General features: G+C 47.8%; 1 protein-coding gene across 4 annotated transcripts in view; it reads right to left on the reverse strand.

The window, feature by feature from the left end:
- Positions 1-706: 706 nt before the first annotated feature.
- Positions 707-13,784, reverse strand: part of KCNK10 (potassium two pore domain channel subfamily K member 10) — a 143,626-nt gene continuing 130,548 nt past the window's right edge. For all 4 annotated transcript variants that reach the window (XM_030883659.2, XM_060295152.1, XM_060295153.1 and 1 more), the window contains exons 5-7: positions 12,233-12,419; positions 7,676-7,818; positions 707-5,828 (exon numbers count right to left, since the gene is read on the reverse strand). In XM_030883659.2, coding sequence (XP_030739519.1) covers positions 5,208-5,828; positions 7,676-7,818; positions 12,233-12,419 — 951 coding nt within the window. In that variant the 3' untranslated portion in view covers positions 707-5,207. The remainder of the gene's footprint in view (positions 5,829-7,675; positions 7,819-12,232; positions 12,420-13,784) is intronic.

Raw genomic sequence — 13,784 nt, forward strand, 5'->3', positions numbered from 1 at the left:
AGACCAGAGGCTGGCATGTGGGTGGGTTTGCATATCGCTTCTAGGCACCCCTGCACGTTCTCACCTCAAGCCCTGATGGCAGAGTGGAGGCTTCCCGGTTGTCCTGGACAGCGCAAGACCGCTGTAGAGATGGAGTGGGAATGCTGTCAAGGAGTTTTTTGGTTTTTTCGTAATGCACAGGGAACTATTTGAGATTTTTCACTTAAGAACCGAGAACAGAAAGATTCCAAATCTCTTAGGCACCTGTGAAAACGATCACGTTCGGTAAAATCAGAGACACCTCTTACTTCTCCTCATTGCCACTGCACCGATGTCACATGACTTGGGGACCGCCCTGGGAGGACTGAGGTTTCCATGGCCTGTGGGTGGGGTGGTGAAGTAAGTACAAAGCAGCTGGTTCCTCATGCAAGGACAGAGGCTGGGACTTTATTTACAGCCCTGGAATCAGCATGCTATTCCAGTGTTTCCATACGCAGAATTCACAGCACCCACAAAGCCAAATTAAAGTCACCTGTGTTTCACAGAGTTGCCATCTGTATTTTCCAAGGCCATTACTAGCTCTTACACTCTACCACCAAGAGTTCCCTCTGCTCACGCAGCCACTGTCTGCACACAGCTGCATCATAACTGTGAGAAAGTATATCACCCTCCCCCCTTAAGACATCAGCGGGATGCAGGAAGCAGAGACATGAAATGCAGGACTGGCTTTTCTTATGTTTTTTTTTTTCAGAGAGCCTCTGCATGTTTGTTTGTTTTCCTATGCCTTTCCTATGGTTCAGAAACCACAGTACACATTGGAATGGTCGACATTCTTACCCAATACAGTGAGTAAAAAGCTGCCCTACCCAAATTCTGGCCACATTCTCACTAACCCCCAAAACTAAGCATACAAATATATGAGCAGCATCGACAATCGACTCAGCCTCGAAGCATCATCTCAGAGGGAGGCAAGGGTGGTTTGCTAACATCTAGTACAACTAGGACTTTCAACATGGAACAGTCCTCACAGAACCCAAAGCAGCCATTTCCTCTGTGTGTGTGTGTGTGTGTGTGTGTGTGTGTGTGTGTGTGTGTGTGTGTAGGCGTCTGAGTAAGAAATGTCTGTCTATAGTATATGAATTCATAAAGTAATCAAAGGTAAACTTTACTACAACTGACTGCAAATAAAAACAGCTTAAAATTCTTTAGTCTTAACACCATGCAAAAAATGCCCACATGGCATGAGTCCCCTAGGTGACCGTGTGCTTGTAAGGTGACAGAGTGAGTCTACACAGGGCACGGACCTCATGTGGATACCAGGCTCCCAAATACATCTGGTCTCCATCAATCACCAAGAAAACAAATCCCAGAGGGCAAGAGACTAAGCGCTCATCTTCGCCTAAAATGAGTGGGGCCCGTTAGTCAGTGTTTACAAACCCAGGTAGTAATGTTCTTAATAAATGTAATTAACTCATGGACCAGGGAGTGTTTAGTCAGGGAACTGCAGAACTAAAAGGGACCTTAACGCTTAGCTGTGTTCCACTCCCTTGATGTGCTGATGAGGTAACAGAGATATAGGCAAGGGGCCTGAGGGGCCCAAGATCACAGTCTGGGACTGGGGAGCACAGACAAACAGTCCCAGTCACCTTAGCTGTAGGTCGGGGACACCCGTACCTACACACACGTAAGGCCCTTCCCCAAAAGTGATAAAGTCCTAGAGTCACTATTGGATTAGGACTGAGTGTTGAGCTGAAGTCTCTCCAAATTGTCCCTTGGTTCTCACCACATCCATGTGGAGGAGCAATTCAATACCCAATTACCAGGAGAAACAACGGACACCGTGCACTGAAGTTACTGCCCCTGTGCTCTATCCACGTGCAAAATCAAAACGTTTTCTCCAGGTTGACGGTGGGGTGGGGAATGCAGGTTGGAAGGACGGGGCTGTGCCGATGCGTATGTAGAATTTGTAGCAGCTTTGCCTTATCCACGCAAATTCTATGTGTTACTTGGTCCCATCTTAAAAAGGTAACTTTCAAGCAACTCCAAAACAACTGGCCTCCCCCCAAATCTTAGCTTGTACACACGAAGTGAAGTCTCAGCTTCTCCTCTGGAGAGTATGTTATAGCTTGTCAAACACTCTGTCCACTGAGCTAATGGGTCAATCTCCACAAAGGGTGGGCTCTTCTTCGACTTTATTCATCAGGGCCTCGGCCCCATCTGTACTTGCGGAACTCCCAGGCAAGGGCTATTTTCGATCCCTCCATAATACTGTGATCTGACTCATCTGGACGAGCATTTACACACACACCAACGCCTGTTCTGTTTGGTAAAGTGTGCAGCTTAGAGCTTTGAACTGTTCTATTCCAGCTGTAGGCCGAGTTCCTGCAGGATAAGCAAGTAAAGTGCAAAAGTGTGCTTTCAAAGGGCATTTTTAACAATACAGAAAGGATGCCACCTAGAGCATTCCCAAAACTAAAACCAAAATAATGTCCAATCAGCGTCTGCAAGGGCAACTCGTTAGGCCATGTTTACACAAAGACCTCATACCGTCTTGGCAGTAAAGATCTTCTCCCCACCTCTGTATGCTGTGTCCTTGAAACTAGAAAGACACACATTCACACACACACACACACACAATCACACGCACACTCACACTCACAAGGGTGCATGACACGGACGCTGTAGCAAAGTCAAAAGCAGACTTTGGTCAGATAGACTTTGAATACCAGCTCCACCACCTTCTTGCTGTGTGATCTTAGGTAAGTTACTCACTTAGCTTCCCTGAGCCTCTGTGTCTTCAACTGTATAACGGGTTTCCAAACACTTCCCGGAGAGTATTGCTGGGAGGTTTCAGTGAGCCCACGCCCATAAAGTACCTCATCTAGAGCCTGGCCCATAGAAGCCACTGGATACAAGACAGGGAAGCCGCTTGGCCAGATCTGCCTATAGGGTCTAGAATTTTAACCCACTATTATAAAGAAGGTACCAAGTAACAGAAGGTGGAAACCCAAATGAATGAGATCCTTGGACAGTTTAATCAGGAAGCTTTTAACTTGACAGAATAAGAAAAGTCCCAGTTATCTACCAATTTCTTAAAACACATTTTATGTCGGGCTGGAATGATTCCCATAGGAAGAACCAACACCCACACCCGCATATACATTGTTTTCCAAGTGTCTATTTATTACTATGTGGACACAGGATGTCACCAGTGAGCCACAGCCCCGTGGAGGCGTTAACCGAAACCGACCTCGGACAGGAGGGGTCTCATCAAACTTGATTCTTATTTGGCTCCTTTCCAAAAGCAATGCCAAAACTTTAAGTAGAGCCTAAAATTGGGGGGCGGGGGGCGGGGGCCGGAGGGCTACATGTGCCCTAGACAAGGGAGAGCTGTGCATTTGGGGGAAATGGGCAGGAAGAGGTCTGCCATGGTTCCAGTAGTCAAGGATGTGGTGGGTATAATTTTCCCTGAAAGCCCAGAAAGCATTACATGGTTTCTGGAAGTCTCTGCTAGTCCTGTGATCTTGTGATAAATCTCCTCTCTGTATTAGTTATGTGACATCTGCAAACAGTGGCACCGAGCCTGGGAGGTCCATAACCAGCAACTTCCCAGTGTTGCCAGGTCCAAATGCTTAAGTGTGTGGCACAAATAACTAAGTTTGAACCCGCATAACGGCCAGCCAACTCTGAAAAAGGCTGAGGCGCACACAGGATGGGTGGCCTAGTACGTGTTTTTCCCTTTCTGATAAAAATTCACTTAGAATCTTCCTCTCCAAACCTATGACTAGCCACTCCCCCCTTTCCTTCACTGGATGTTCTAACCTCATGGAATCATAATTATCACCACTTGTTGGTTACTCTTTGCCTAGAAACAATCAATCCCAGTGGTGTTCCAATTTTAGTGACTAGCAGGTGTGAGGAGAGAAAGGAGCAAAGGAAAATAAGTGATGCTTTCGGAATAAAGGAACACCCACACAGGAAAGTGAAATCTTTCAAATACTTCTTTTAAGTATTTTTTTTAAATGGCAATAATGGCACTTAAGCTGCAAGCAATGAAAACAATTCGATCTCCTTGTACAAGGGTTGGTTGAGGGATTAATTTTCCTTTTGTTTGCAGATAGCAAGATTGGGCCTCGGGTCACTATGTCTACCCTAAGACACCCAAAGGGACAAGAAGCCCTGAGATGGAATGATGCCATGGTCCTCCTTGGCGTGTCTCAGACATGCAGGATGTCTATAAAAATTTAGGATCAGCTAGACAGAACAGCAAGCCACCGGCATCGTGCAAGGCAATAGTTTTGGTATTTTTCCCCCTCTTATCAAAACAAATTGTAACAGAAGTTCCACTGGAAAAGTGAACATGAACATTTCAAAAGCCAGTTTATTTTCACCGTTGCACCCACTGAGGAAAATGCATGATTTTTGCCTGTAACCATGCAGCGGCTGAGGCTGGGTTTTCACCAATGCTTGCAAGTTCTTTGGGACTACCTGCCCCTGTGAGAAAGACAAAATTCAGTAGGCTTCTGCCATTGGTTAAGGTAATATCCACAGTGTGATATGTTTGTGATTTTTTTTTCTTTTGTAATGAGGAAAGCAATTGCACCTTTTAATATGTGCGCTCTGATCTGCTTCCAACAAATTCCAGGTGCTCTTGGGTCCCAAGGACATTCATTTGGAGCTTAGAAAGGCTAGGTATGCACTGAACCGTTTGTATCAAGATTGGAGCTCAGAGCAACATTCTGAAATGTCCACTCTAACCCCAGTTACAAGTACCACTTCACCCCCCAATCCAGTCCCCTTCTGTGTGCGCACATATCGCTAACGGTAGGTTCAGGAAATGACTCCATTTAAAAGACACACCTATTCCTTTCAGACGGCTGGTCTAAGGAATAGCTGCCCTTTTCTACCCGCCAGAGCGGGGCGGCGCTTCACTGGGGCACAGCATCGCCTGGACGTGCCCTTGACCTCTGCGGCCGTGACCTCCTATGCCTGCGAAGGCTCCCTGGGTGTCCTGCGGTCGAGATGGAAAGTGAAGTCCTTGTTCTTTGATTCCTTTGGGCAGAGCAAGCTTTCTCAGTCGTTTATGGCACAGTGAAATATATTCTTCGATGCTATGTAATTTCGGACTAACGAGAAGTCTTGTTTAAGGCACGTGTCTCAGGGTGAATTAAAAAACAAACAAACAAACAAAACCCACAACGCTGGGTCAAGTCCAATGTCCTTACCGTTTAGTTTCTGCCTTCAAGTAATGCGTTGTTCTCGCGCTCCTGGTCTTTGGTGTCCGTGGGGGCCACGCCATTCTCCATCTCGGCCTGCGGCTGGATGCAGTCAGTCAACACGGCCGTGCTCGAGTGGTCCGGGTTACACACCTTTTCCGCCGCCTCCTCTCTCTTCTCCTCATCCAGGGAGTAATTCCGGAAGGTCCTGTAGATCTTCTGAACATCCTCGGGCAAGGTCTTTCTGATGTCCTTGTTCTTCCTCTTGGTGAGCCTGGAGGCGGACCCGAACTTGTTGATTATGTTGTCCTCAGAGGCTCCCTGCCCGTGTTTGTTGAGCTGCTCGGACCCCTGCAAGCGTAGGTTGTTGGGCCGGTTGTTGATGCTGTCCTGGGACGAGGCCTTGAAGCGGCCCGCGTCCAGCGCGGCGAAGACGGAGCGCTTCTCGGGGGAGAGCATGTCAAGCGAGTGTGCCCTCTGGTCCAGGCCCAGGCGCCGGCGCTCCATGCTGCGGAGGGTGGCCGCCCGCTGCAGCTTGTCGTGGATCTCCACGCTCAGCCGCCGCCGCGTCTCCCGGAACTCCGCCGTCACGTTGGCCTTCCACTCGGCCGCGTGCGCCTTGATTTCCCCCACCTGGCGGAGAGACGGGAAAACAGCCACGCGCTGAGGCATCCTCCTCCGCCTCGGCGTTCCGCCCCAGGCGCACAGCCCTCGGGTGTCCCCGCGGGAAGGAGGCCGCGGCGGGCCCCCCCCACCCCGCATCGCCCAGCGGGAGGGCCGGGATGCTACCTCTGCCCTCGCCCTTCCTGCCGCCTAGACACCCACCTCCGAAGGGCTCGGGTCTAACGTGGCTCGGGAAGGCACACCTGCTGGGGAACCCGATGGAAGCTTGAGATCTGGAGACCGTGACTGAAGGAGGAGAGGCGTTTGGCATTCTGGGGCAGAGATCAATGTTTGGAGTCGGACAGGCCCGAGTTCCCGTTGTTTCCGCCCCCTTTTTAATCGTCTGGCCTCGTTCCTCCAGCATAACTCCGGGGCGGTCGTGCCTAGCTCACGGGGTTTTTCCTGTTACGTGAGGCAGGCATGCATCTAGCACGTTCAGCAGACACAAAGCAGGTGTTCAGCAGGTCCTGGCCCTTCCCTGTCCCTCCAAGATCCATCTCTATCTGGGAAAGGTGACCCACCTGTCCCAGTTAGCCTGGGAATGTCACGCTTTTAAAAGGGAAAGTCCTCAGTCCTGGGCACACTGGTCAAGGTGATCACCCTATATCTGGGCCGTGCTATGGCCTTGTGCTAACCCTGGTTTAAGAAGACCCTCCAGGGCACATGGTAACCACACTTCCAGGGTCAAGGTGCAGGAAGGGGGCGTGTTCTGCCAAAGCCCACAGAACACACTTCCTTAGAGTGAAGTTTTGCATGAGGATCAATCCCAAATCTCTGGGCTCTTTTTCAGCAGGGCTATTAGTTAAAGTCTCATGCTTTCCTGTACAGATGAGTAACTTGGACTTTTGGATTGAGGAACGTCAGTATTTATGTTGTGGCTTTCTCTTTCGTTATAGCTGATTTTCAGCAGGCCAGTTAGCTATCTGGGGAATCGGACTGGAGAGTGCATTGACATGGCTTATGCAAGCCAGGAAAATTAAAGCATTGCCCCCAGGAGTGATCTGGGAGACGTCTCCATTCAACAACGCTCTCCTGGGGCCTTCCACATCAGATGACCACGTTCTGGGAAGGGAACGGTCATCCTTCAAGAGGCTGCCCCTCTTTGTGTTTCTTTGGGTTTTATCTCCTTTCCTTTCTTTAGCACATTCCTTCTCTTTACTTTGCCCTCCCTCTTTCTTATTTCTTTTCCTCTCTTTCCAGATGAACTACGTGGACATTTTTTTGAAAAAACAAAATCTACCTTTCCTCCTTATGCCTTCCTTTTCTTGCCTCTGTGTAGGTTTCCATGCACATTTATTTGAGGAAGGAAAGACTGTGTGCCCCTGGCTACAGAGATATACTTGTTTCTACAGATCTGATAACCAAGAGGGGGCATAAGTGAAAGGGACCCCTTGAGTTCACTTCCCCACGGCCAGCCACAGTTCAATAACTTCAGTCTCATATGGAATTGAGAAAAATTCACATATTTGCTGATTGGGGACAACTGCACACCTCCCTCAAATGTAATCTACCTCTGCTATGTTTGTTTGTTTTTCTTTTCATTTCTTTTTTTAAAAATAAGTTGTTGTTTACTAGTCTTTCCAGGAGCTGTGGGCTGGTGGGTCATCAGATTCTCGCACCTGCCAAAAAAGGATCCAGAAATAACTGCTATTCCATTTAGCCTGGCTTTTAAAACAATTCAAGGATTCAAAATGAGGAAGCCTAGAAGCCCTCCGTTTAGTAGGACACAGTCTAGCCCATAGAATAGAGATAGGTAATTCTTAACACGAGCCTATCTGATCTCAGGAACATTCATAGAATCTGGAAAGGGGTCCTACCTCTTCTTTTGTCTTTTTGGACAGAACCCGTAGCCAATCTCCGATCATACTGAGGACAGCTGCAAAGTAGGCAAGGCCAACAAGGATCCAAAACCACACTAGGGGCTTATACCACTCCCGGTAATTGATGCCAGCGTTTCCCCCTGAAAACAACCAAATGTTACTTTAACCAGGATCTAGCATATAGTCTTCGCAGAGCAAACATATCCCAGTCTGTGTAGCAGAAATGTCGTCCATCACCATCTAACAGCTACTAGGCTTGCTGTAATCCATAATGTGACTTCGGTGGGATGGCCAGGAAAAGACGTGTCTCTTCCTTAAAGTAGCCTGACCTGTGGCTTAACTTCCTCTGAATCTTGACCACTAACCACAATACCCGTAACAAAAAATATCCAGTGGCCAACGTGATCCACCTAGTCTAAACCTGAGCTTGACGATGAATGACTTGAATTAGAGGACAACAGAGCAGGCCCAGTTGTCAAGTTTTTCTTAAATTGCCTTAAATTTAATAAAAATAAAGTATCATTAAATAATCCCGAACGGTTGGGAACTCTTGGAACCATGTCCTTCTTAAGCGCACATGCATGAACCAAGAGATGAGTAGATGCACGGAAGTAATATTAGACTTAATGGTATTCCCGAGACTCGGACCCAAGCAATAGTGCTCACCAAGGGATGGTGTTCACATGATGCTAATCCGCAGGGTCAGTTAGACTGAGCAATTAGAATCACCGTGCTAGAAAGAAAAGAGACCTCCAAGGCCGGCTAGTTCAACCCCTTTACAAATAGGGATTACAGTAAAAATCCATCAGACCAAATCGACTAGTTGCCTGACTGCATTGACTGCTGTCCCACTGAAAGGAGCTGTCATTATTCCAAGTAATTAGCCTATTTATTCTAGGCCTCCTACAGGCACTGCCTAAGGTAGCCGTGCAAAAGAGATTCCAAGCCCAGCACCCTCTCCTAAAGAAGTAAGGACGCTCCACGAAATAACTCACAGCCTTGCTCTCACTCTGTGAGATGTCGTTGCCCACTGAAGCAGGCAGGTGGCCATTTCTAAGACAACCAACTTGAACCATGGATTGGTAATTATGGTACCACATGGTGAGTGATCACTGGACTTTCCCACTGGGGCATGTTTGTAACCTCATCTAGCATCCTTGAATCCATACTGAGCTCTTATGGTATCAAGAATACCTCCCAAAGGCAGCTGGGCAGGCACTGTGGCTTGCGGCTCTTTTCGGGGTGACCAAACCCACTTTGCAACGCCGCCCACGAGGTTTCCACAGCTACAGCCACTTCTTAAAATTCGAATTCCAAATTTTGCTAAAGGGCTCTGTGGTTAAACCCCCCTCGGTTTGGTGTAGCTGCCCTGTTTTGCCCTTTCAGGCAACTCTCCCCACTCAGCTTTCTCTAGGATGCAGTTGGAGTTTCTGCAACATTACGTGGGTTTCGAGGTTCATTTCATCTCTGCGCTAGGCTAGAGAGCTCTGCAGCTTTCTCCTTGGAGCTATCTAAAAATAAATATTTACCTTCACAAGTCACCATCACCCAAAAAAGACTGTCACTAGGGCGCGCTAGCGAACAAGGCTGCCTGTTCCTTTACCAGCGGCTAGCCTGGAATGCAGAACTCAGTATGTGCTCCCAGTCAGGGTCCAAAATGCTTGTAATGTTGTTAGACTGTCCTAAAGTGAGTCAGCTACAAAATAAACCAGCACTTGATCCTGCATGGTGACTGATGTTCTGACCGATATTTCTGAAATGATGCCCTGTCAAATCACAGCAACCATCAACTCTTGTTAATGTATCTTTTAAAATGACAGGCAGGCTTCCCTGGTGGCGCAGTGGTTGAGAGTCCGCCTGCCAATGCAGGGGACACGTGTTCGTGCCCCGGTCCGGGAAGATCCCACATGCCGCAGAGTGGCTGGGCCTGTGAGCCATGGTTGCTGAGCGTGCACGTCCAGAGCCTGTGCTCCGCAACGGGAGAGGCCAAAACAGTGAGAGGCCCGCGTACCACAAAAAAAAAAAAAAAATGACGGGCATCCTTCCCTTTTGCTCTTAAAAGTATTGCCAAAAGGTTGTGACATACTTCCAGTGTTCTAAGGCTTGCATTCTTCAGATTGGTCTACGTTAGCCCTGGAAACTACAGTTTAGAAGGGCCTGGTCCAATTGCAGTCAGCACCATGAATTATAGAAGACCCGAGTCTGCGGAGACTTCAGGACAAAGGAAATATGGCTCTGTAATCTGCGGTGAGTAAGGGAGTTAAAACAGTGCTATACAGGGGACCCTGCTCAATAACCTAAGTGGGAAAAGAATTTGAAAAAGAATAGATACATGTATACGTATAACTGAATCACTTTGCTGTACACCTGAAACTAACACAACATTGTTAACTCTGCTCCAATATAAAATAGAAAGTAAAAGAAAAAAAAAAGAGAGGTACTCTGTGGGACACATATTTACATGTACAACCACCGTTATCAAAAACCCATGGGGAAAACACGTCCATTTTCTCTCACTCAGTTACAACAAAAACAGACTTTAAAACATTCTAACAATTCTATGTGGTTTTTTGTAGATTTGCCCATTTGCTCCATTAAAATCTTCCATTGTTAAAGATCATTAAAAAAAAACAAAAAATAAACAGTGCTAGTGGCAGTCACAACCTTACCAGGTAAGTAAACATCAGCTCAAGCGCTGGTGTGTGCTACTGTAGTCACAGCCCATGGTGGCTCATAAGGATAAATAATACATTTAAATCACAAGTAATTTTTTAAACCTCATACTCCCAAGGCTGTGCTATTTGTGCCCCAGATTAACAGGTTGACAGATGGAACTGAGCGCTTGGTTAGAAAGCAGGGTTTACCATAAGTGCCCTCCAGAAGACAGTCCTCCAGACAGGCCAGTGTTAGCACAGGGGCCTCTGCAGCACAACAGAGTGCAAATGATGCTCTGGGGAGCTTAAAGATGCTGGTGAAGGGCTTCCCTCGTGGTGCAGTGCTTGGGAGTCCGCCTGCCGATGCAGGGGACGCGGGTTCGTGCCCCGGTCCGGGAGGATCCCACATGTTGCGGAGCGGCTGGGCCCGTGAGCCATGGCCGCTGAGCCTGCGCGTCCGGAGCCTGTGCTCCGCAACGGGAGAGGCCACAACAGTGAGAGGCCCGCGTACCACAAAAAAAAAAAAAAAAAAAAAAGATGCTGGTGAAATAGCTCTAAACTGCAGCTGCCGTTCCATGTGTTTACCTGGGACTGGAACCTCAGCTGAGTTTTCCCACAGTGCAGCTATGGGTGATGCTAAGGACTTAACCAGACAGTTGTTCCTCTTACTTTCCTCATTTCTCTGTGTGGTGTCTTTCCAGAGCTTCAGGCCTCTCACCAAATGGCATCAAGTGACCTCTTGCCCAAGCTGAGGATCTGCACAATGGTTGAGCACTGTGCATAAGGAAAGACTGGTGGGGTCCCAGGCCTCGGGCTCTTTGTCAACAATTTTTAATCACTTTGACTTTGCAGTTCTTAGTCCTTAGCCGATAAAAAGGAAGAAAAAGTTAAAACTGCTATTTCTACAAAGTGGACTTCAGTCTTCCTCTTCCCAGTTGGAATAGCTACAAAATCACTCCAGAATTAACCTGGAGACACCCATGCACCTGCTGACCAGCCTTCACACCCTCTCCAGAATTTGCTGTTTTCCAGATTCCGGGAGAGGAGATCCCTGTCCTCTATAAATGTATAACTTATGATAGAGTTGCTTGGTCAGAGTGTTCACTTCTTGAAGTAGAAAATGACCGACTCTCTGACCACCTAGAACTATTCCATTAGGAAAGAGAAGGATGGCCTCCTCCTTCTCTTCCTGCCTTCCTACCACGCTCGGAAAGTGGTCCATGTAAGATGTCAGATCTCATCTCAATTTTCAAGCTCCCAGTCCCTAGATGCATTTGATGGTGGTTTTCTTTTGCTTCCTTAAGCACCGTTCATTGGCATTTATTTTTACAATGAAGGCTATTTCTCCCATATACATTCATGCAGAAGCCATTATAATATTATATTCCCTCGGGGCAGTTTTCAGCTCCTGGTAGGTCACCTGAGTCTTAAGTCTTGCATCCGGACATGCCCAGGACAACTTCTGCAGGGACAGTGGCTCTCACCTCAGCATCAGGCAGCTTAATCTGCAGATCACTGCAGACTATACTCTATGCTAATTTCTCCAGAGTTTCATATTTGCCACTTGCTAATATAGACTTTATCAATTGATTCAAGCAGCCTTAATACAATTCAGAAGTCCAAAATCCAATGAGAAATTCATTTCACTCATAACTCATATGGTGATAAGGACACTCTGCAACCTGGGGAGGAAGAGGCTGGCTTCCTTTCAAGGCAGCAGCCCGCTGCTGTCTACGTCGCATAGGACCATGGGCTTGAAACAAGCCTGGGCACAGCAGCAGTGATGCTGAGCCTTTTTCATTTGCTTCTCCCACATCTTTTCTCATGGTTCGGAAAAGCACTGCCGGCAGAATATTTTCCCCACCAGGGCCCTGGTAACTGGGATGCCCAGGGTGCTTACCTGCCACAAAATCACCAAAGCCAACCGTGGTGAGAGTGACCACCACAAAGTAAATGGACTCCAGGGCCGTCCACCCCTCAATGTATTTGAAAATGACAGCGGGGATTGTCACAAACACAACACAGCCGGCCAAGATGAACAGGATGGTCGAGATGACCCGGATCTTGGTCTGACTCACTTGCTTTTTCTAAAGAACAGCAAAAGAGAAAGAAGGAGAGGCAAGTCAGCTCCATCACCCTGGATTCGGAAGACAGAGGTAGAGAAAAAAACATCAGTGGCTTTGAACCTCTCTTTGGTCATGGGCAGCTTTGTGAGAATCCGATGAAAGCTGTGGACCCTCTCCTAGAGAAATGCACATTCAGAAGTTTTCAGGGGGTCTAGGGGTCCTTGGGCAAGAAACCCCACTTAGCTTGGGGTTTAGCCAAAGAATCATGCCCATGGAGTCCAGAGACAGACTGGAGGCACATTGGTGTCCCACTGAATGGCACTCAAGACAACACTGGCATGGCAACTAAACTGAATAATTTACAGACTGTCATCGGGGACCCTAGCACCATTACTCAATCAAAGCCACATGTTATCATAAATATATATTTAACACCAGAGTGCCTGGACCTTTGTACATTGCTTAGATTGAGTTTCTGCAAAAGTACACATTTACGTCATGGAAATCCTCACCATGTGATCTATTTTCTAGTTATTGCCTTCCGGTAACTTAGCAGAGAACCTCCAGAGTACAGAGAGAACTTTGCATTCATACACCTCATTTTACAGATGCAGAAAGAAGCCAACAAAGGTAAGGAACTTGCATAAAATGTTGCTAATTAGGGGCAGAGCCAAGATGCGAATTCTGGCATGATCTCAGTCCGGTGCGCAGCGATGGAAACCGACTTTCAAGTTACTCAAGGATTCACCAATTCAAAGTTGCCAGAGTGCTCCTCCAAGGACAGAAACCAGACTAACCTCCGTGAAGAATAGGCCTTCCTGTTTCCCCTCTCGGAAGGAAGACTGAGAATAAAAACTTGTCACTGAGGGCTTCCCTGGTGGCGCAGTGGTTGAGAGTCCGCCTGCCGATGCAGGGGACCCGGGTTCGTGCCCCGGTCCGGGAAGATCCCACATGCCGCGGAGCGGTTGGGCCCGTGAACCATGGCCGCTGAGCCTGCGTGTCCGGAGCCTGTGCTCCGCAACGGGAGAGGTCACAACAGTGAGAGGCCCGCGTACCGCAAAAAAAAAAACAAAAAAAAACTTGTCACTGAGCAACCTTGTCAGTGTCCAGGAATTCCTAAACTTTCATCACAGCAGGGTCACGTCAGCCAGGTTTCCCAGGACAGAAATGGTCAAGAGAGATTCTTCTACGATCAACCACTCGGCTTGACCAGGAAACGCTAGCCAAGGCAATGACTAGGTCTTCAAGATAGGAAGGTTGATGATGATTCTGTTTCCCTTCCTCTCATTCGCCTCTTCCTCCTTGACTTACGGAGACAAACACCACCTCTTCCCTGGAAAACGCCAAGGGAAAAGGAGTGGAGAGGCTGCTCTTCTCTGTAATCAT

Source organism: Globicephala melas, chromosome 2 (genome assembly GCF_963455315.2).
Source record: "Globicephala melas chromosome 2, mGloMel1.2, whole genome shotgun sequence".
In the NCBI taxonomy this organism is placed as follows: domain Eukaryota; kingdom Metazoa; phylum Chordata; class Mammalia; order Artiodactyla; family Delphinidae; genus Globicephala; species Globicephala melas.